The 21,190-nt window shown below is 41.2% G+C and overlaps 1 protein-coding gene across 2 annotated transcripts in view; it reads right to left on the bottom strand.

Annotated features, from left to right (window-relative positions):
- Positions 1–2,532: 2,532 nt before the first annotated feature.
- Positions 2,533–21,190, bottom strand: part of PDSS2 (decaprenyl diphosphate synthase subunit 2) — a 286,538-nt gene continuing 267,880 nt past the window's right edge. For both annotated transcript variants that reach the window (XM_055433579.2, XM_055433580.2), the window contains one exon: positions 2,533–15,174. In XM_055433579.2, the coding sequence (XP_055289554.2) occupies positions 15,016–15,174 (159 nt within the window). In that variant the 3' untranslated portion in view covers positions 2,533–15,015. The remainder of the gene's footprint in view (positions 15,175–21,190) is intronic.

Here is a 21,190-nt window from a genome sequence, read left to right as displayed (position 1 = left end):
CCAACTCCCGGAGTTCACTCAAACTCATGTCCATCGAGTCGGTGATGCCATCCAGCCATCTCATTCTCTGTCGTCCCCTTCTCCTCCCGCCCCCAACCTTTCCCAGTATCAGAGTCTTTTCCAGTGAGTCAACTCTTCGCATGAGGTGGCCAAAGTATTGCAGTTTCAGCCTCAGCATCAGTTCTTCCAATGAAAACCCAGGATTGATCTCCTTTAGGATGGACTGGTTGGATCTCCTTTCAGTCCAAGGGACTCTCAAGAGTCTTCTCCAACACCACAGTTCAAAAGCATCAATTCTTCGGTGATCAGTTTTCTTCACAGTCCAACTCTCACATCCATACATGACCACGGGAAAAACCATAGCCTTGACTAGACGGACCTTGTTGGCAAAGGAATGTCTCTGCTTTTTAATATACTATCAAGGTTGGTCATAACTTTCCTTCCAAGGAGTAAGCGTCTTTTAATTTCATGGCTGCAATCAGCATCTGCAGTGATTTTGGAGCCCAAAAAAATAAAATCTGACACTGTTTCCACTGTTTTTCTATTTCCCATGAAGTGATGGGACCAGATGCCATGATCTTTGTTTTCTGAATGTTGAGCTTCAAGCCAACCTTTTCACTCTCCTCTTTCACTTTCATCAAGAGGCTTTTTAGTTCCTCTTCACTTTCTGCCATAAGGGTAGTATCATCTGCTTATTTAACTTATATGCAGAGTACATCATGAGGAACGCTGGGTTGGAAGAAGCACAAGCTGGAATCAAGATTGCCGGGAGAAATATCAATAACCGCAGATATGCAGATCTACTTTAGATATTCTAATTAGAGTTTCCAATCCACTGTTCCTTTACTATTATTCCATTTTACTTGCTTGTTCCATCATTATAAAAACATAATCAACATTTCTTGGGAGTGCCCTGGCAGCCCAGTGGTTAAGACTTGGCACTTTCGCTGCCATGGGCCCAGGTTCCATCCTTGGTCAGGGAACTAAGATCCTGCAAGCCGCATGGCATGGCCAATAAAACAAAATAATAATAAAAAAACAGTATTCCCTTTAACAGCATTTACTGACTATCAACCTCTGTAATAGGTGCAGAGACACTTTCAGGTACTCAGCAACTACTTCACTAGCAAGCATGACTATCTCCATTTCTGCCAGAAAGCAAGATAAAGCTTGGAGAATTTGCCTAACATCACATTCAATGGAAAAGCTAGTATTTGAACCCAGATCTGCCTATTCTATTTGTCACATCCCACTTGCTTCCAAAGAGACTCTGGTCCACAGAAGTCCACAGTACAGTGGGGGAAGACACAAATAATCTCCCTTTCTGGTCATGCTTGTATCCACGATAGTGCTTTGCACACAATAACACTTAATATACATCAGTGAAAAAAAACACATGAATTTATCCTTGGTTTCTTACTTTTTTTCCTTCTACTTATGGTCAGGGGAATCACAATCTGGTAAAACAAGAAATAAAGAGGACTATGAGACTTCCTTGGGGGTTCAGTGGTTAAGACTCCAGTGCTTCCAATGCAAGTGGGACTGGTTCAATCCATGGTTGGAAAACTAAGATCCCACATGATGCATGGGACAGTCAAAAAAAGAGAGAGAGAGAGAGAAAACTGTTTGGAAAAACACAAACTCAGAGACAAAACAGAAAGAACAGTCTGTGTCATACAGAGACTTTCTTCCTCTGAATAGCTACTATAATAGGTCATCAAAGTCCCATTATGTGAAAATATCCATTATAATAAGCTAGGGCTACTTCCATTTTGAACTCTTTATTTTTCTAATTAATTCACTAAAAGTTTTTAAGAGATACAAAAAAGTAATATCAGTACTATTTTCTCCTTCCTGGATTCAGTTTTATAATACTGATGTTGAACATAATAGAGTAAGCAACTATATGTAATTGTAGAAATTATTGCTGGGAATTTGCATATGAAATATACACCTTTTACTGCCTCTAGTTGGCATTGTTAACTCTATTATAAATAGTACAGCTGACACACTGCAAACAGAAAGCTCTTTTTGATGGGCAAAAATGGAAGACTGCTAAGAATGGAAGAAGTGTTAGCACACAATGTTTAAATTGGTAAGCTTTCACTAGAACTAGTCAAGAGGGAAAGTGGTTTATTAACTAATCATAGATTTGCTTAAGAATGCAATCATACAGAAAAACTTACGTTAAGCTCTCTAAAAACAGATATTTATGCTACTATTTAGGTAAACAAGTAATATATCCAGTCTATAATAAACATAGTTGAATAGTGTTAATGGGCACTTTTAAGAAAATTAAGCTTTTCCTTTTGGATTAATTGCATATGCAGTGAGGCAAAGGAAGTAACAGGACGGAGATATAACCCTGGAGAGTACAGTTTATATTTCTATCACTCTTGAAGACAAAGCGTACATTAGATCATTTTGCTGAAATTATCTACTAGAATTTGAAAAATTTTAAAGTATTTGAAAAACTTTAACCATTGAGAAAGAACAAAAAGATGCCATTCATTGTGATTGCATGACCATAAAAATTTTAATTAATAGGACAGTATTTTTGCTGGTGTTTTACATTGCTTGAGGGCAAAAAATCAATCACTGTTACCATGCAGGCTGTTTCAATCATTACAAGATATAGGTACAAAGACTAGTGATGACTTTTATAAATGACATTTGCAGACATGGTTATATTTTTATGGGCTGTAATAATTTGGTTTTCAAAGGTTTCAGGTTAATTTGTGTTGTTTTGTTACAGGTGTAAAGCAATTATGACACAGAAATTCAATGCTGAACTACTCATCCAGAGGACAGGAGAGGTGAGGGGGCTAGGGACAAAATTTTCTTCCTACACATTTGTTTTTAGCTATTATATTTGCCTGAGTGCATTGGTACCATAGTGATAGCTTAGCAACAGCTAGATACAAATTAAGGCAATGTGTCATGCTAGCTTCTGATCATAAAAAGTTGGTAGGTAGGACACAGGGAAGGAAAATACAGATGTTTAGATATTTAATGGTTTAATCAAAAAGAGACTTGCTCTATTACCTGTCCTTGTCCATCTCTTCATCTTCTATCTCTGAATCTCTCTATAAAGAGATGAGGATCTAAAAAAGAATCCCAAAGAAACCTGTGTTTAAATTGATGAAATAAAACAAAAATCAAACCTTTCCTACATATGTAATAAAACACAATTTAATCTTTCTTAAATAGGATCTAATGATCACAGTGTGTGCATGGGAAAAAATAATTAATTGCTTAGTCATGCCTGACCCTTTGCAACTCCCATGGACTGTGACACATCAGGCTCCTCTGTCCATGGAATTCTCCAAGCTGTCTTCCCGACCCAGAGATCGAACCTGAGTCTCCTGAATTGCAGGCAGATTCTTTCCCATCTGAGACACAAGTGTTTTGCAAAGATGTTTCCAAAGGGTTTTTTTTTTTTTTTCATATTAATGGACATGTGATTTCCATTGATGGCTATTAGAAGAACAAAGTTACACAAAATATAAACACCTTTGGACCAGCAGACAAGATGACATACTGGATACTGACATTTTTAAAGTCAACATATCATATGATGTCTTTCGTTATCTTTATTATAATTTATGTGTAAAACAGAAAAAGTAAAATAATTTGAAAGGAAGACCATGACCTTTGGAAAGTCAGAAGAAAATAAAACCACCTTGATTTTCAGAACTACTAATTTTATTTCAAATAGCCTGAAACGGTAAAATACAGATTAAAGCATACAGTTGTTGGCTAGCTGAACAGAGATGGCAAACAGACTTCAAGTTGACACTACCAGTGCCTGCCTGGAGAGCTGTGTTGAGAAGAATTCTGAGGTTCTGTAGGAAAAGGGCTGTGAATGAAGAGTGAATGTCTGTTAGACCTGAGAGGGAGACTAGAGGGTAAGACTTGTTAAGGGGCATGTGGGGAGGTGGAAAGGAAGAAGGGTTAGCTCACAGCACACAAATAAAGGCTTTAAATTTAAGTCTTATTTTTTATATTATACGAGTGTAAGTCTTACATGTAATTCTGTAATATATATATATGGTATGCTATAAAAGTTTAAAAACTCATTTGTAGTTAAATTACCTAATGTTAGCTTTGTGGGGAAAAAATATGTTCCCGGACAATGTGTGTGTTCATTCTGTGGCTTCCACAGCATGTGGCAGGCTGCTGAGTATCCCTGGGAGTCTCTGCACCCCATTTGGGGTTGCCCACACCTGGAAGGTTGATAGAAATGAAACCGTTTAAATTTGTGCATGATAATGGAAGAGTTAGAGAAGTAAATTAACCTGCTTGTCAATGGCAGAGCTGGGATTTGAAGACTCTAAAGCCCAATTTCTTAACAAAGACTCGTTTATATTCTTCTAAAGACAAGTACCAGGATTCCCTGGGATTCAGGGTTTGGTGTTAAATTACTGAAATGAAAAATAATTTTGGGGGCTACAGGAGACCATATGGTAACTAGTAAGTTGGCAATTTCAGTACTGCTGGTTAAAGAAAAGCATGGTTTACATTTGGGGTGATGGGCATTTATAGAAATAGTGGTAATGATTGCAAAACAGTATGAATGTAATTAATGTCACTAAATTGAAAACTTTAAATTATTGTAATGGCCCATATCACGACATATATATATATATATATATATATATATAGAGAGAGAGAGATAGATAAAACCACAATAAAAAAGAAAATCATGATTCATGGATTAGAAGATTAATATCATTAAATGGCAATTATCTGAAAATTCTTAAAGAGATGGGAATACCAGTTCACCTGACCTGCTTCCTGAGAAATCTGTATGCAGGTCAGGAAGCAACAGTTAGAACTCGACATGGAACAACAGGCTGGTTCCAAATTGGGAAAGGAGTAATTAAAGCTGTATATTGTCACCTTGCTTATTTAACTTGTATGCAGAGTACTAGAAATGCTGGGCTATATCGCTTCTCGGCCTTTTGGCTAAAATCAAATGTAGAAATGCTGGGCTAGATGAGGCATAAACTGGAATCAAGATTGCTAGGAGAAATATCAGTAACCTCAGATATTCAGATGACACCACACTTATGGCAGAAAGTGAAGAGGAACTAAAGAGCCTCTTGATGTAAGTGAAAGAGGAGAGTGAAAAAGTTGGCTTAAAACTCAACATTCAGAAAACTAAGATCATGGCATCCGGTCCCATCCCTTCATGGCAAATAGATGGGGAAACAGTGGAAACAGACACACTTTATTTTGGGGGGTTCCAAAATCACTGTAGATGGTGACTGCGACCATGAAATAAAAGATGCTTACTACTTGGAAGAAAAGTTATGACCAACCTAGAAGGCATATTAAAAAGCAGAGACATTACTTTGCCAACAAAAGTCCATCTAGTCAAACCTATGGTTTTTCCAGTAGTCATGTATGGATGTGAGAGTTGCATTATAAAGAAAGCTGAGCCCCGAAGAACTGATGCTTTTGAACTGTGGTGTTGGAGAAGACTCTTGAGAGTCCCTTGGACTACAAGGAGATCCAACCAGTCCATCCTAAAGGATATCAGTCCTGAGTATTCACTGGAAGGACTGATGCTGAAGCTGAAGTGCCAATACTTTGGCCACCTGATGCGAAGAACTGACTCATTTGAAAACACCCTGATGCTGGGAAAGATTGAAGGCAGGAGAAGGGGACGACAGAGGATGAGATGGTTGGATGGCAGCACCGACTCAATGGACACAAGTTTGAGTAAGCTTCGGGAGTCGGTGATGGACAGGGAGGCCTGGCATGCTCCAGTCCATGGGGTCACAAAGAGTTGGACATGACTGAGCGACTGAACTGAACTGATATGAAATTAGATCTATATACTCAATGCAATCCCTATCAAAATCCCAGCAGACTCTTTTGTAGAAAATGACAAGTTGATCCAAAAATTTTTATAGAAATGCAAAGGACCCAGAGTGGCCAAAACAATTCTGAAAAAGAGGAACTACAAGTATAAATGGGGAAATCTGAATAAGATTGATGGATCGTATCAGTGTCAACACTCTGGTTGTGATGTTGTCCTATAGTTTCATAAGCTGCGACCATCAGGGAAAATGGCAAAGGGTACACAGAATCTCTCTCTATTATTTCTTATGACTACTTGTGAATGGGGTGACAGAGGATGAGATGGTTGGATGGCATCACTGACTCAATGGACATGAGTTTGAGCAAACTCCAGGAGATAGTGAAGGACAGGGAAGCCTGCCGTGCTGCAGACCATGGGGTCACAAAGAGTTGAACATGACTGAGTGACTGAACAACAACTTGTGAATCTGCAATTATCTTAAAATTAACAGTTTATTTAGAATTAAGCTGCAGGACTTCTACTTCCCAATTTAAAAATTTAATATAAAGCTACAGTAATCAAGGAGTGTGGTCTGGCATAAGGACAGACTCAGAGATCAATGGAATGGAATTGGCAATCCAGAAGCAAGCCCTTATATTTAGGGTCAACTGATTTTCTACAAAGCTGTCAAAGCAATTCAAAGGAGTAAAGAATTATCTTTTCAACAAATGGTTCTAGAACAACTGGATATCCACATACAAAACTAATTAATTTAGCCCAGTGGTTTTCGATGGGGAAGATTTTGGCTTCCCAAAGGCAGGGAGCATTTGGCAATTTCTGGAGACGATTCTGGTTGTCACAGCTAGGGGCAGGATGCCGCTGGCATTTAGTGGGTAGAGGCCAGAGATGCTGCTAAACCTCCAACAATGCACAGGTAACCCTCACAGCAAAGAATGACCCAGACCAATGTGTCAACGGTGCTGAGGATGAGATACCCCCATTTAAACCTTTACCTCATACTACATACAAAAATTAACTAAAAATGGATTATAGACTTAAATGTAGGAGCTAAAACTATAAAGCTCTAAGAAAAGAACATTGGAGAAAATCTTTGTGACTTTGGGTCAGGCAAAGATCACTTAGATATGACATGAAAGGTATGATCTATAGATGAAAAAAACTGATAAAGTGGATTTCATTAAAAGTAAAGACACTGCACTTCAAAAGGAATCATTATGAAAATGAATTTAAGCCATAGATTGGGAGCAAGTACTTGAACATCATATATCAGATAAAGGACTTGTATTCAGAATACATAAAAAATGCTTATAACAATAATAAGATAAAGAACCCGATTAACAAATGGGCAAAAGATCTGAACAGACATTTCACCAAAGAAGATATATAAAAGACTAACAAGCTCGTGAGAAGAAGCTTAAACATCATTAATCACTAGGAAAATGCAAGCAAAAGTCACAACGAGATAATAGTCTCATTCCTACTAGAATAGCTATAATAATAAAAAAGGGAACACCAAGAGTTGGCACAGATGTGAAGAAATCGGAACCCACATGTGTTGAAAAGGTAAAATGATACCTTTGGAAAACAGTCTGGCAATTTCTCAAAAGTTATACATAAATTTATCATAAATTTTAGTCCTGAGGATCTACTCAAGAGCAATGGAAACTTTTGTCTACACAATGACCTGTACATAAGGATTCACAACAGCATTATTCATAATAGGTGAACAGTAGAAATAACTGAAATGCCAATCAACTGGTAAATGGATAAAGGAATATAATGTATCTGTACAATGGAATATTATTTAGCAATAAATGAATGAAATAATGATTAATTCCATAACATAGATAAACCTCAAAAACATTATGCTAAGTGACAGAACCCAGATGCAAAAGACTAAGTATTGTAAAACTCCATTTACATCAAATGTCCAAAGAAGGCAGACCTATAGAGACAGAGAGTAGAGTAGTGGCTGCCTAGGACTGAGGACGGAGAAGGCAATGGCAAGCCACTCCAGTACTCTTGCCTAGAAAATCCCATGGATGGAGGAGCCTGGTGGGCTGCAGTCTGTGGGGTTGCTGAGGGTCGGACATGACTGAGTGACTTCACTTTCACACATTGGAGGAGGAAATGGCAACCCACTCCAGTGTTCTTGCCTGGAGAATCCCAGGGACGGGGGAGCCTGGTGGGCTGCCGTCTATGGGGTCACACAGAGTTGGACACGACTGAAGTGACTTAGCAGCAGCAGCAGCAGGACTGAGGATGGGAGTAAGGGCTGACTGCAAATGGGCACAAGGGATCTTTAAAAACTGAACTGTGGTGATGCTTACACAACTCTGCAAATTTATTGAAAATCACTGAATTGTATACTTACACTAGATGGATTTCACGATGTGTAAATTTTACTTCAATAAAGTTGCTTTTAAAAATTCAATTAAAGCAATTTTAAATCTTGAAAAAAGAAGGATAAAAAGAAAGAGAAATACAAAGCCACGTAAATAGGCAACAATTAGGAAGTTCACAATTAACTTGATCATATTCCTTGTACACAAGTTAAGTAACTGCAATTCACAATATAAGGCAGGCAGCAGGCAGGGGACTTCACTGTGGGAAGTAGGAAATGTCGGAAGTGAGGATTGATGCAAATAGTAAAGTTATGAAGACTAACTTAAGGAAAGAAAGGTTGCAGGTATAGCTTAATTCTTTGAGAATGACACTGTTTTCTCATCTATTTGAAGGCTTAAAAAAAAAAAGGATTCAAACAAAACAAGACAATACAAAACACAGTAAGCTATTACTGTCACAGCATGGAAGACTTCAGTCAGATAAAGGTTATTTTGTTTCCCATCAAACAAACCTGAGGAGTTTCCTTCTCCTAAGTCTTTGAAGAAACAAAGATAGCTTATCAATTCTTAGAAAATGATTTCTACATGGTCTTGGCCAAGAGCAGAACCTACCACAACTTCCCAAGGCCCTTTTCTGTCCTGGGAGATAGTTAGCTTCGGTGACAAGGAAGAAGTCATCCTACAGAAGTGTGGCTGACTGAGAACTTGCAGTGAAGCAAGAGGAAAATGCATGGAGGTATCAATCTATTTTGAGCGTCATTTTGAAGGAATGGGAACCACCAACGGAAAAGATTGCTCATTCAGGTTGAAGAGTTTTAAGGCAATTTATGCCACAGTCTTAACCTGCTCCTGTGGAGAACCTGCAGGGGCATTAACTTTCTATGACAGAGACTTTCTTAGTAGCAGGTTGGGAGGTGGACTTACGAGTATTTACCACATACCCATTTACCTCAGAGAAACCAATCAGGAATAGAAATTCAAGGTGCCTTGTGTAGAATTTAAGCTACTTATTAATAGTGGTTATGAAGACTGCTTCCCTGCTGGCTCACATGGTAAAGAATCTATCTGCCTGCAATGCAGGAGACCCAGGTTCAATCCCTGGGTTGGGAAGATCCCCTGGAGAAGGAAACGGCAACCCACTCCAGTATTCTGCCTGGGAAATCCCATGAACAGAGGAGCCTAGCGGGCTCTTTGTATGGGGTTGCAAAGAGTTGGATGTGACGGGGCAACTAACACTTTCACCTGGCTTCACTGAATTGATACTATTGCATATAATTACAATCATACCAAAAAAAAAAAAAAAAGAGGCATGGCAGAAAAGACTGGAAGAAATACAAAGGAAATGGTGATACTGATTATGCGAGCATGGTGAGATTCAGATTTCCTATCAAAGATTTCCTATCTTTCAAAATTTCTTCATAAGTGTTTATTTACTTAAATGCATCAAAAAGTGAAATCTTCCCAACAACAGTCAGGGCAGTGGGGAGCCTACTCATCTGCTCACAGGATGCAGTGACAGGTACAATGTCAGTCTTTGAAATGAACAGACCACATTGAGAGCTGATAGAGCTGAGAACTTTTCCATGAAGATGGAATTAGCATCTATGAAAAAGGAATGAAAGCCTGTGAAACTTTCCCTTTCTATGGAACAGTAAGAAATATATATTGAAGAAGAACATTCCTCCACCAGCAGACAGGCCTAAAACCCAGTACTTCAGAGCTCCAACGGCAGGTCGGGGAGCTAAAGGGAGAGGTGGACCCCTCTGTTCTGGCCCCTCTGGTGTCTCCCCAGGTGACCTTCTTTTTAAAAAGTATGTTATCTCCTTAATGGAAAAGCAGGAACCATTCTGAAAGAATAAAACAGCTAATTTGAGAAGAGATTAGGAGTGACTGGTAGGAAATGAAGAAAGCGGTAAAAGGCTGTCTTGTTAGATTGCTTCATGTTTTAAAAAGAAAGTGCAAATAATTTTATTATTACTAAAAGGTGATTAACAGAAATGGAAACTATTAATAACGGAGTAACAATTGTATCCTCACAGTTAAACAGACTGAAAAATCAACTTGATCTATCTCTGTCCTTGTGGGTTTTAGCAAAGGTATGGCATCCCTTCTCCAGACTGAGAGGCAGTCATTCTAAAGATAAATTCCGGAACTTCTATTGGTCAGAAAGGTGAGATCTTAACCAGAGGATCTCACAGTGGGAAGACAAATGAAGGGGCAGGAAAGAATCTTCCCGAAACTAAGAAATCTAGGAAGCAATGTGAAAAGGGTTTTCTGAAAAGCAAGTTTTCTGTATATGTGATGGACCTGCTGCTCAGTTAAGAGTTTTTTTTTTTTCTTTTGGCAATGCCACTTGGCTTACAGGGTCTCGTTTTCTGACCAGGGATTGAACCCAGGCCACAGCGGCGAAAGCATCAAGTCCCAACCACTAGACTGCCAAGAAATTTCTAGTTAGAGTCTTAAAAAAAGAGAGTGAGAAAAATAAGTATCTTTTAGCTGAAATTTTGCTGATTAAACACAATTTTCCCAAACCTTCTTGCCCAAAGAGACCTGTATTACAGCAACTTATCAGGTTTTGAAATATCATCAAGGATTATTCAGATTGCTTTCTGGTCACCTGAGTTCATTGTGTTGGGGGTTCTTGGCCTTAAAGAAGGTCTACATCTTTTTGGAGCATTCTGCACTGAAGTATACATCTTTTACCCCAGGTTTATAGGTTTCACCTGCATCCCAGGCCATAGTAATAATATTAGTATAGATAAGAGACAGTCTCAAACTTCAGAGAAGGAGACCTGGATAAGGCACACAGTGTCACCCACCATCATTTATTTTTAGGTGTGACTAAGTACATCATAGGAGCAGAAAAACATGATGCAGATTTAATGTTGTCATCAAGTAAAGCGCACAACCAAGTTTAATGATGGTCATAATCCTTACCTTTTTTCAGAGTAATAGTGAATGGTAAATAACTCACTATCTAATCAGTATCTAATCGATAACTGTTTTTTAGAAACTGTTTTTCTAAGTTGGGGGGATTAAAGGAAGATGACAGTGGCACAGGAAACTGCTTTGTAGTTCCTGGGGAACTAGACACCTTAAATCTTAGAAAAGAATGTCTCGAGGGGTGGGACTGAGAGCAAGATGTGTGAGACACCAAAGAAGGGCAGCTGAGAAGAGTGGAAGTGGCTCACAGGTGCTGGGGGGTGAGGGAGGAAGCTGCAATTGGCTATGTGAAATCATGTAGGGCGTCTGTGTGCAGGGGTATGGCTGTAAAGTTTACAGTGAGGCCACCACCTGTGAGCAAGAAGACATCATCTCCGTGGAGCTGTGCTGTGAGACCTGATAGGTTTAAATGTCTTTGAGTATCTGAAGTGCAAGTGCTGGTCGAGATGGTGGGGCCCCAGCAGTGAATTCAGTGAATGATGAACTGCAAAGGTTATAGTAGCTTGTAAGAAGGTGTACTGCTAATTCTGGGAGGAAGAAGAGTGCAGGTGGAAGGATAAACAGGGGAAGTGAGGGCAATTTCATTTAAGGGAGAACCGAGCACATTCATAGCCAGCAGAGGAAACCCAAGACTCAAAACCAGAGACAGGAGACAGGAGGCTGCAGGCTGAGGATCTCTGGAAAGACTGTGAATAGATGCGTGCGTACTCGGTCATGTTTGACTCTTTGCAACCCCATGGACTGTGTCCCACCAGGCTCCTCTGTCCATAGAATTCTCCAAGCAAGAATACGGGTGTGGCGTGCCCATTTCCTCCTCCAGGGGATCTTCCCGACTCAGGGGTCGAACCCAGGTCTCTGTGTCTTTTGCGTCTTCTGCACTGGCGGGTGGATTCTTTACCACTGTGCCACCTGGGAAGCACCTTTGGAAAGGAGCAGAGTCTTATCTAGACTTCCCTGGTGGCTCAGACGGTAAAGCGTCTGCCCACAATGTGGGAGACCTGGGTTCAATGCCTGGGTCGGGAAGATCTCCTGGAGAAGGGAATGGCAACCCACTCCAGTGTTCTTGCCTGGAGAATCCCAGGGACGGCGGAGCCTGGTCGGCTGCCGTCTATGGGGTCGCACAGAGTCGGACATGACTGAAGCGATTTAGCAGCAGCAGCAGAATCTTATCTGGAAAGAGAAGCAAAGAAACAGAGAAAAAGGTGCTGTCTGGAAAGACGTGGGGAGGGGAGTGTGAAGGCAAGCCAGTCAGGCAGAGGTGGTCCTCTCTGCTGGCTCCTGCATCTATAAATGGGGGATACATCTTAGCCCCAGAGAGCAGCTATGGGATTCAAATAAGATAGCGCTGTTAAGGCCTTCAGCAGAGCGCCTGGCATGCCTGCAGAGCCCTCACTAAGCCTGAAGAAAAGACCGACAGGGAGGCAGAAGTCAGGTGGCTCAGGGGCTGAAGTGAGTGAGGTTTGCAAGTCCAGGTGGAAGGAACAGGGCGGTGGCTAATGAATGAATTCTTCCCTCTAGCAAGAGACTGGACGGTGATGCAGAGGGGGAAGGAGGTGGCATACTAAAGTCACTAACTCTGCCTGACAGCCCCCTGGCACTAGGCCAAAAAAGTGTAATTAAATGTGTCTCGCTGTGCCCAAATTTCTCCCTAGAGATTGTCCAAAGTTACAAGGGTTTAGGGTGGATGAATAAATAAATATCCCTGAAGAAGGTGAGTGGAGAAGACCATCAGTGTTTAATACTTTAGAGTGACTAAGCCAGCATAGGAGGTTTAACAAAGGCAGAGCTGTCACTCTACAGTGAGGGCAGAGCTGCTGCTTCCAGGGAGCCAGGACACGAGGTACAGGAGAGGGAACAGAGGCTGGCAGGGCTTCTGGGAAGATGAGAGGGAGGTAGGAAATGTACCAAAGAAAGCAGAAAGGCGGGTGCTGAAACGAGTTCAAGATTGTAAGTCACACAACTGGAGAGCTAGGAATTCTTTCGGTCACCTGTGGGGCAGCTGAGCGAGAAGTCAGCCATTAAGTTTCACGCACTCCTTCATCACCTCTCTTTGGGTTTCACCTTCTCTCTTCCCTGAATCTCACATAGCATCTCTGTTATCTAGAGAGTCAGAAATGGGAAACTTTTCGACAATAAAGCAAAGGTGGAGGGGACTTCATGTATTTCCGTTTAACCTTTACAAATGTGGAAACAGAGGCTCGGAGGGAAGTGCCTTGTTCAAGGTCACATGGGAAACCTGGTGCTCAAGCAGACCTAGAAGAGCCCTAGAATGCTGTGCTGTGTTCCCTGGTGCCTGACCATCTGTTTGATAAAACCTACAGCTTGCTGAAGTTCCTGCACAGCCAGAGAACACAAAGCAAGCCTCCTCCTTTGTGGAAGTTAATGATTAAAACCTAGTCTGATCTAAAGCATCTAACCCTAGTTACTAATTAAGCCAATTTCTGTGAGAAAAGACATTTCAAACAGAAGAGTGCTGTGTTCTCTTCAGCTAAATCCATAGGCCTTCAAATTATAGTAGCATAAACTGCACAGTTACAATGTTTCAAGTATGCTTAAAGATATTTCATAATGCAATACCTTAACCTCTGTAACTTACATTTTCTCTTCATTGCATGCCACATGCTGGGTCCTGCTAAAACGATTCTGTAACTTTTGGAGGAGTTTAACTAAAGTGACTTCACTTACAGTGTTTGAGTGAAGTAGGTAATAAAATCTGTTTGCTGTGTTCGATGTCTCCAGATAGGGCTGTAATTACACCACATAAGGAAGAAAGGTGGCTGAGTCTCAACCTAGATCATTTATGTAAACTCAGCCTTCTTGTCAACGGTGGTCTCATATTGCCTGCATCCAAACCGCAAAAATCATCTCCTATGAACCACATAGAGACAGCGTCCGATTGCAGGCCTGTGAGACTGCTTATATTCTTTCTGTAATTGGAAGTCTGTGGTTCAAGACCAAAATCTGACATTCTGAGGTTAAAAACAAACAAACAAACAAACAAACAAACAAAACTCACCAATGAATTCCCCAGAACAACTATATATCTGATGCTTGTAAAAATTAAGGCTATTCTTTACACCAAAGTATTACAAATGAATACATTTACTTTAAAAAAAAAGAACAAAAAAAAGCATCCTGTTCAGCTTAAAAGAAAAAAACAAGTTTGGATCTTTGAAATGCACTTGAAAAAAAATTTGGTCCAGAAAGAAAAACAGGCAATTTCTACTATAACCAAGTTAATATTTGACAACATTTTAATCTCCTACTTCAAATATTTGGCATTATTTTTTCAACAATTTCCACCCTCCTTCCCCAAATCTTACAAAAACCAAGAAGCAAAAAGTATATCCAGACTGTATCTATAAATACAAAGACATAGTTGCAAGAAGACAAAGCATATTTTTTTCTTAATCATTAGACTACCCTCCATTATGACAAATTGGTCACAAATTGTCATTTGACAGTCCTCCCTGGCCGGCACTGATAGTGTTTCTCTTGACACCTGCAGCTCCCAGCTTGCCCTGTCCTCTCTAGAAGGAAAACCACAGGCCACCGCCCTGGCGCCATCCCTGGCGCGGTCCAATCAATAAGGACTTATTTCCTGTCCATTTGCTGAGGTCACAGAAGCGAATCTCATTAATTATTTCTGTTACTGAAGCCTCAAGTGTGCTTCTGGCATGACAACTGAAAACTGCTTGACCTTTTTTCTTCTAATTTTGTTTGCAGCAGTTCCAAAAAGAAGGCAGTATTCATTTAGCAGTGTGATTAAAAGAAGAAGAAAAAAATGTATATGTTGTTGAAGTCATTAATACATTTAGATATTTCATCATGAAAGCTCTCCCAATCACCTCCTTCCCCAATTTTTTCAGCCAACGAAACAGTCTTTTTAATTTGGTGTCAGGAAAATCTCATCACAGCAAACACAATGTTTTCTAAAGCAGTTCTGGCCTCCGAGGGAGGAAAGCTCTCCAGGGCCTCCAATGCTTTGTTTCCATGGTAACAACACAGGTCAATAGCTGAAGTCACACCTTTGCCAGCTTTGATTGTTTCTCGCAACTGTTAAGAAACAAATGCACAGAAAAAGTCAGTTTTTAAGGTACCACAATTAAACTGGGGAGGGGAGCTGGAAAACAAAGAAGGGGAGAAACAACAGATTCACTGTTTCTGCTTTTGAGGTTAAAGAGGACATCACTCCCCAATGATTCGGAGGCACTAACATTGCCTAAGGCTGCTAGGTGTCAGCCCTCCAGAGCAGAACAATAGGATCCAAGAAGCCTAATTACACCTCCTCCCCAACTGCCACCCTGTGATAGCTTGAACTGAGCCCTGCTAGGGGGTGGACGTGAGGAAGGTGGAAGGGCATTAACATCTCTGGCATTTTGAATTCAGCAGCCTGATATTCTAAGGTGAGGAAGACTTCATTAACATCCTATTAATAACTAATATTTTTACACCGTATGTTGACACAATAGTTCGCATGAAAATGCAAGAAAGACACACAGTAGATCTGAACACTACATTATTAAAGCTGTAAGACTCGGGCAAATGAATTAAAATGCCTTTTGTAAAGCATAAGGTCAACTCTTGCTCACAAATGGAGCTGATTTCCAATCCCTCTCCTTGACAACCAGAAAGGACCAATACGATAGTTACACTCCAGAGCTGAAGAAGAGTTACAATGATTTGGCCAGTCCACTTCTCCTTGCCCCATTCCATTTTTTCTTTCTCAGTGAAAACCTCTAACGTCTGCCTCACTCCCTAAACCAGATACTTGGGAGTTCTCCTTCATCCATTCAGGCACCATGGCTCACCCATGGCTGAACTTTGTGCACACCCCCTGGTTGGGTGAGGCCCACTGACAAGTTCTAGTCCATGAGACGTGAATGGTGCGTGTCACTTCTGGGCTGTAGCACTTAGCCATCCATGGGCGTCCCACCAGAGCTTTCCCTCTGGTACATCAACTGGTCTCATTGGAGAAGTTCCTCAGGTTGGACCGGAGTGATCACAGTAAGCACCATGGAGCCTCTCCAACCAGAGCAGAACGTCGTGTGGGCAAGAAACATGTCTGCTGTCTGAAGAGACTGTCAGCCACCTTGACTGATACACTCACTGAGTCCCGGCCATTCCAGCTCACACAGAGCCCTCATACTATCATCTAACTCTTCACTCTCATTGCCACATTAGTTCAGGCTAGCATCAAACTTCGCCTGGGTTATTTTTGCAATCACCTCCTGAAGAGTCTTCCCACTACCAGCTCTTTCCCTCTGGACTCCATCCTTCACGCTACCAAGGAGCACTTTATAACATGCAAATGTGATCTTGCTTAAAACCCTCCACTGCCTTCCAAGAGCTCTAAGAAAAAAAAAGAAGTCCAAGCTCTTTCATGAGGCAGAGAAGTCCTTTATCTATCTAGCTCTTTCTCAGCCTGTTCCTTCCCTTTCCTTGTTTCTTCCCTTTCCCTGGTTCATCATTACTTAGGGAACCTACTTGAATCTGATGAGGTCTTCCCTGATAGCTCAGTTGGTAAAGAATCCACCGGCAATGCAGGAGATCTGGGTTTGATCCCTGGGTCGGGAAGATCCCCTGGAGATGGGAAAGGCTACCCACTCCGGTATTCTGGCCTGGAGAATTCCATGGACTGTATAGTCTATGGGGTCACAAAGAGTTAGACACGACTGAGTGACTTTCACTCATTTCACTTGTAGGACTGCTGGTGGGTACTACATGAGACAGTACAGAGTGCTTGACAGTGTCTAAAACACTACAGATATTCATAATGACTTAATTCTTCTTCCTCCTCAAGCCTTTTGCACTGCCAAGAAAGCTACTCCAGCCACCAAGATCAAGTCTATTTTAGGTTAATGCATAACAACCTCACAGGTAGTTGAACTTGGATCAGACCAGCTTAAAGATTAGGACATACCTCTTATTTTCATTAGTAGGTGTTAGGGGAACCGGGGTTGGGGGTGTGTGTGTGCTCTGAAAACCAACCTAAGAATTTTATTAAACAAATTTTATTATCAAATATTTTTTATTTTTCTTTTCTATTTTTTGGCTGTGCTGCAAGGCATGCAGGATCTGTTCCCTAACCAGGGACTGAAGTTTTGGCCCCTGCAGTGGAAGTGTGATATCTTAACTATGGGACCACCAGGGAAGTCCCCTGAATATTTTAAAAGTACATAAAAGTTGAAAGACTAGCACAGGAGTTGGCAACCTATAGCCTCAGACCAGAGGCTCAGATCAGAAGGACTGATGCTGAAGCTGAAGCTCCAATACTTTGGCCACCTGATGCGAAGAACTGACTCACTGGAAAAGACCCTGATGCTGGGAAAGATTGAAGGCAGGGAGAGAAGGGGATGACAGAGGATGAGATGGTTAGATGGCATCACTGACTCGATGGACATGAGTTTGAGCAAGCTCCAGGAGTTGGTGATGGACAGGGAAGCCTGGCGTGCTGCAGTCCATGGGGTTGCAAAGGGTCGGACACGACTGAGCGACTGAACTGAGCCTCAGACCAAATGTGGCTTCCCTGTTTTTATAAATTAAGTTCTACTGGAACATAACATGCCCATTCATTTAAGTATTGTCTATGGTTGCTTCTGTGCTGTAACGGCAGAGATGCAGAGTTGAACAGCTGCCACAGAGACTATGAATTGCAAAGCCTAAAATATTTACACTTTGGCCTTTACAGGAAGTCTGTGACTCGTGGACTAGCAGAACACATATTCTCTACCTAGACTCAACAATCATTAATACTTTGCTATGTTTGTCCTATCTACTTGTACATGTGTTTTCTGAATCATTTGAAAGTAAGCTGTAAGCAGTGGTAAGCTGCTTAATTACTCTCCAGAGGAGAAATTAACTTTCTAGAGGAGAAAAAAGCCCTACTTGTAGATTTTGTGGTTTGCATACAACCATCATGGTGGATTTCAAGCTACCAAGGGTTGCAGAACCACAAAATTCTTAAAATATTTAACAATTGGCTCTGAGCTGGCAGGACATGGATGCACCACGAGTTGTAGGATGCTTTACCCTTGTTTTGAGAAGTATCTCCTAAGATAAGAACATTTTCCTACACAGCCAGAACTCTGTTATCAGAGCTCAGAAAGTTAACAGTAATACTCTCCTTTTATGTAATATCTAGTCTACCTGTAAATTTTCCCAACTGGCTCCAAAATTTCTTTTTTAGCCTTTCAACATCCACCCCCCATCCCCGAAACTGTAATAAGTCCACACTGCATTCATCTGTTATGACACTTTAAACTTCTTTCTCCCCCTACGATACTGCCATTTTGAAAGGACCAAGCTATGCTCTACAGTGTTCTACATTCTGCATTTCTCTGATTGCCATGCATAGTCTGTTAGTCTATAAGTTTTATTCAGTCAGGCTCCACTGAATATTTGATGCTGACTTATATGGCATTTAATGGGCTTCCCTGGTGGCTCAGATGGTAAAGAATCTGCCTGCAATGCAGGAGACCTGGGTTCACTCTCTGGGTTGGGAAGATCCCCTAGGGAAAGAAATTGCAACCCACTATAGTATTCTTGCCTGGAGAATTTAATGGACAGAGGAGCCTGGTGGGGTATGGTATTTAATCCTACATGCGTGGATGCCAAGTTGCTTCAGTCATGTCAGACTCTTTGCAACCCCATGAACTGTAGCCTGCCATGCTCTTCTGTCCATGGGATTCTCCAGGCAAGAATACTTGAGTAGGTTGCATGCCCTCCTGCATTGGCAGGTGGGTTCTTTACCACTAGCACCTCCCGGGAAGCCCATTTAATCCCACAATGAAGGGTAATTCAGATTAGGGCAAAACAGCACTCAGGAGGGCTTCACTGGTGGCTCAGTGGTACAGAACTCGCCTGCCAATGAAGGAGATGTGGTTCAGTCCCTAAGTCAGGAAGATCCCCTGGTGTAAGAAATGGCAACCCACTCCAGTATACTTGCCTGTGAAATCCCATGGATATAGGAGCCTGATGGGCTACAGTCCATAGGGTCACAAAGAGTCAGACACAACTGAGCAACTGAACACACACAAGCACCCAGGAGGACATCTCTAAAAGTTACTCAGGCCCTAAAAAGAGTTAATTTCTCTTTCCCAATGACTATTCTACTTCCAGTTAATACTCCAATCTGCTCTCCACAGAGCTGGCTCACAAGACTTTGCATACCGAGGACCTAACAGCTTCCATGTGTTTAAGTCCCATTTCAGGTTTCACTGGTAATCTAATTCTTCATGGAAGGCATTAATATTATTCTTCATAGGCATCTGTATACACTTCCACCAACTAAACATAAACTACTGGTTCAAAGGAAATCCTTCAGATATAATTAATAGTGCATAACTGAGATTCATTTTTACTGTAATTAGAATAGACAATAAGTTCATCCAGAAAAATACAATATTGGAAAATACAGAAACATACAAAAACAGAAAATACAAATAATACAAAAATAATATACAGAAAAAAACACAAAAATACAAATACAGGAAAATACAAAAATACACAAGACACATTAAGCTGGAGTTCCTAAACTTGGCTGATTATAAGATTCACCTGGGGAGCTTTAACATACAAATACCTAGACCTCATTCCTGGAGATGGATTCAGTAAGGCCTTAAAAAAATACTTCTTAGGTCACTTCAATGATTAACCAGATTTGGGAGTACCTCACTCACTGGGGCGTGTATTTGGAGTGATGATATTTTAAAATTATCATGTTGGATTTATACTGTTTGAACCACACTTGCAAAGTGCTGTCCCTGTGATGATCAAATTAAATTCAGCAAGCATTTATTGGGCACCTCTATGCCATAGCTATATAGTAGGGGCTGCTGCTGCTGCTGCTGCTGCTAAATCGCTTCAGTCATGTCCGACTCTGTGCGACCCCATAGACGGCAGCCGACCAGGCTCCGCCGTCCCTGGGATTCTCCAGGCAAGAACACTGGAGTGGGTTGCCATTTCCTTCTCCAATGTGTGAAAGTGAAAAGTGAAAGTGAAGTCGTTCAGTCGTGTCCGACTAGTAGCGACCCCATGGACTGCAGCCTACCAGGCTCCTCTGTCCATGGGATTTTCTAGGCAAGAGTACTGGAGTGGCTTGCCATTGCCTTCTCCAATAGTAGGGGCTAGAGGTGCAGAAAGAGACACAGCTGCTGCCTCCCAGGAGTGCTTGTTAGAGGGCTTGTCATAAGGCTGCAGAACCAGAGAGGGCTGAGTGGAACTCGGAGGGATTGGACCCATGATATTGGTTCTGATAGTTGCAAGAGAAAAGACCACAATAAAAAAAATTCTTTTCACTTTTGCATTCACCTACATTTTGACTGGGCAAACTCCCAACTGATGCACAAATACAACTTTCCACATTAGGATGTGGCTAAAATGAAACTCCAATACTTTGGCCACCTCATGCAAAGAATTGACTCACTGGAAAAGACTCTGATGCTGGGAGGGATTGGGGGCGGGAGGAGAAGGGGACGACAGAGAATGAGATGGCTGGATGGCATCACCGACTCGATGGACATGAGTTTTTTGTGAAAGACTTGGAGAGAACACCAAGTTTTATTTCACCCAACCAGAACAGGGATACTAAAACCCATCTGGAACACAGGTTAGGCTGTATTCTCAAGAAACTGTATAACAGAATAAGGAGTATGAAACAATGTAAAGTTTTGGGTTTTTTTTTTTTTTTAGTGGTTGAAAACAGCTGGGTGAGGGTAAATGAAAACAAACAGAAGCCATGCTATTATGGGAAGAGACCACATACCTCCCAACCACAAGGTAGGAGTGGACCATGCTTGCTTAATAGAGATTATACAGCTGGAAGAAAGATACGATGCAGTAATGACATGGAACTTCAACCTTTGAACATCTACTAAAACTTGCATTCTATGGTTGACAAATTCTTGGTGTGCCTGACTGATAATCTTATGTATAAGAAGAGAGAAGAAGCACTTTTTGCTTAGCTATGTCAGCATAACTGGCTATAAATGTGATAGGGAGTAACAAAAAAATTAATGCCATCCTGGTATTAGAATTGGCTTCCCTGGTGGCTCAGACGTAAAGAATCTGC

Source organism: Moschus berezovskii, chromosome 10 (genome assembly GCF_049115385.1).
Source record: "Moschus berezovskii isolate FMDL1 chromosome 10, NW_MosBer_1.0, whole genome shotgun sequence".
NCBI lineage: Eukaryota > Metazoa > Chordata > Mammalia > Artiodactyla > Moschidae > Moschus > Moschus berezovskii.
The sequence above is the reverse complement of the archived record's forward strand: the minus strand, read 5'-3'. Positions and strand labels throughout refer to the sequence as shown.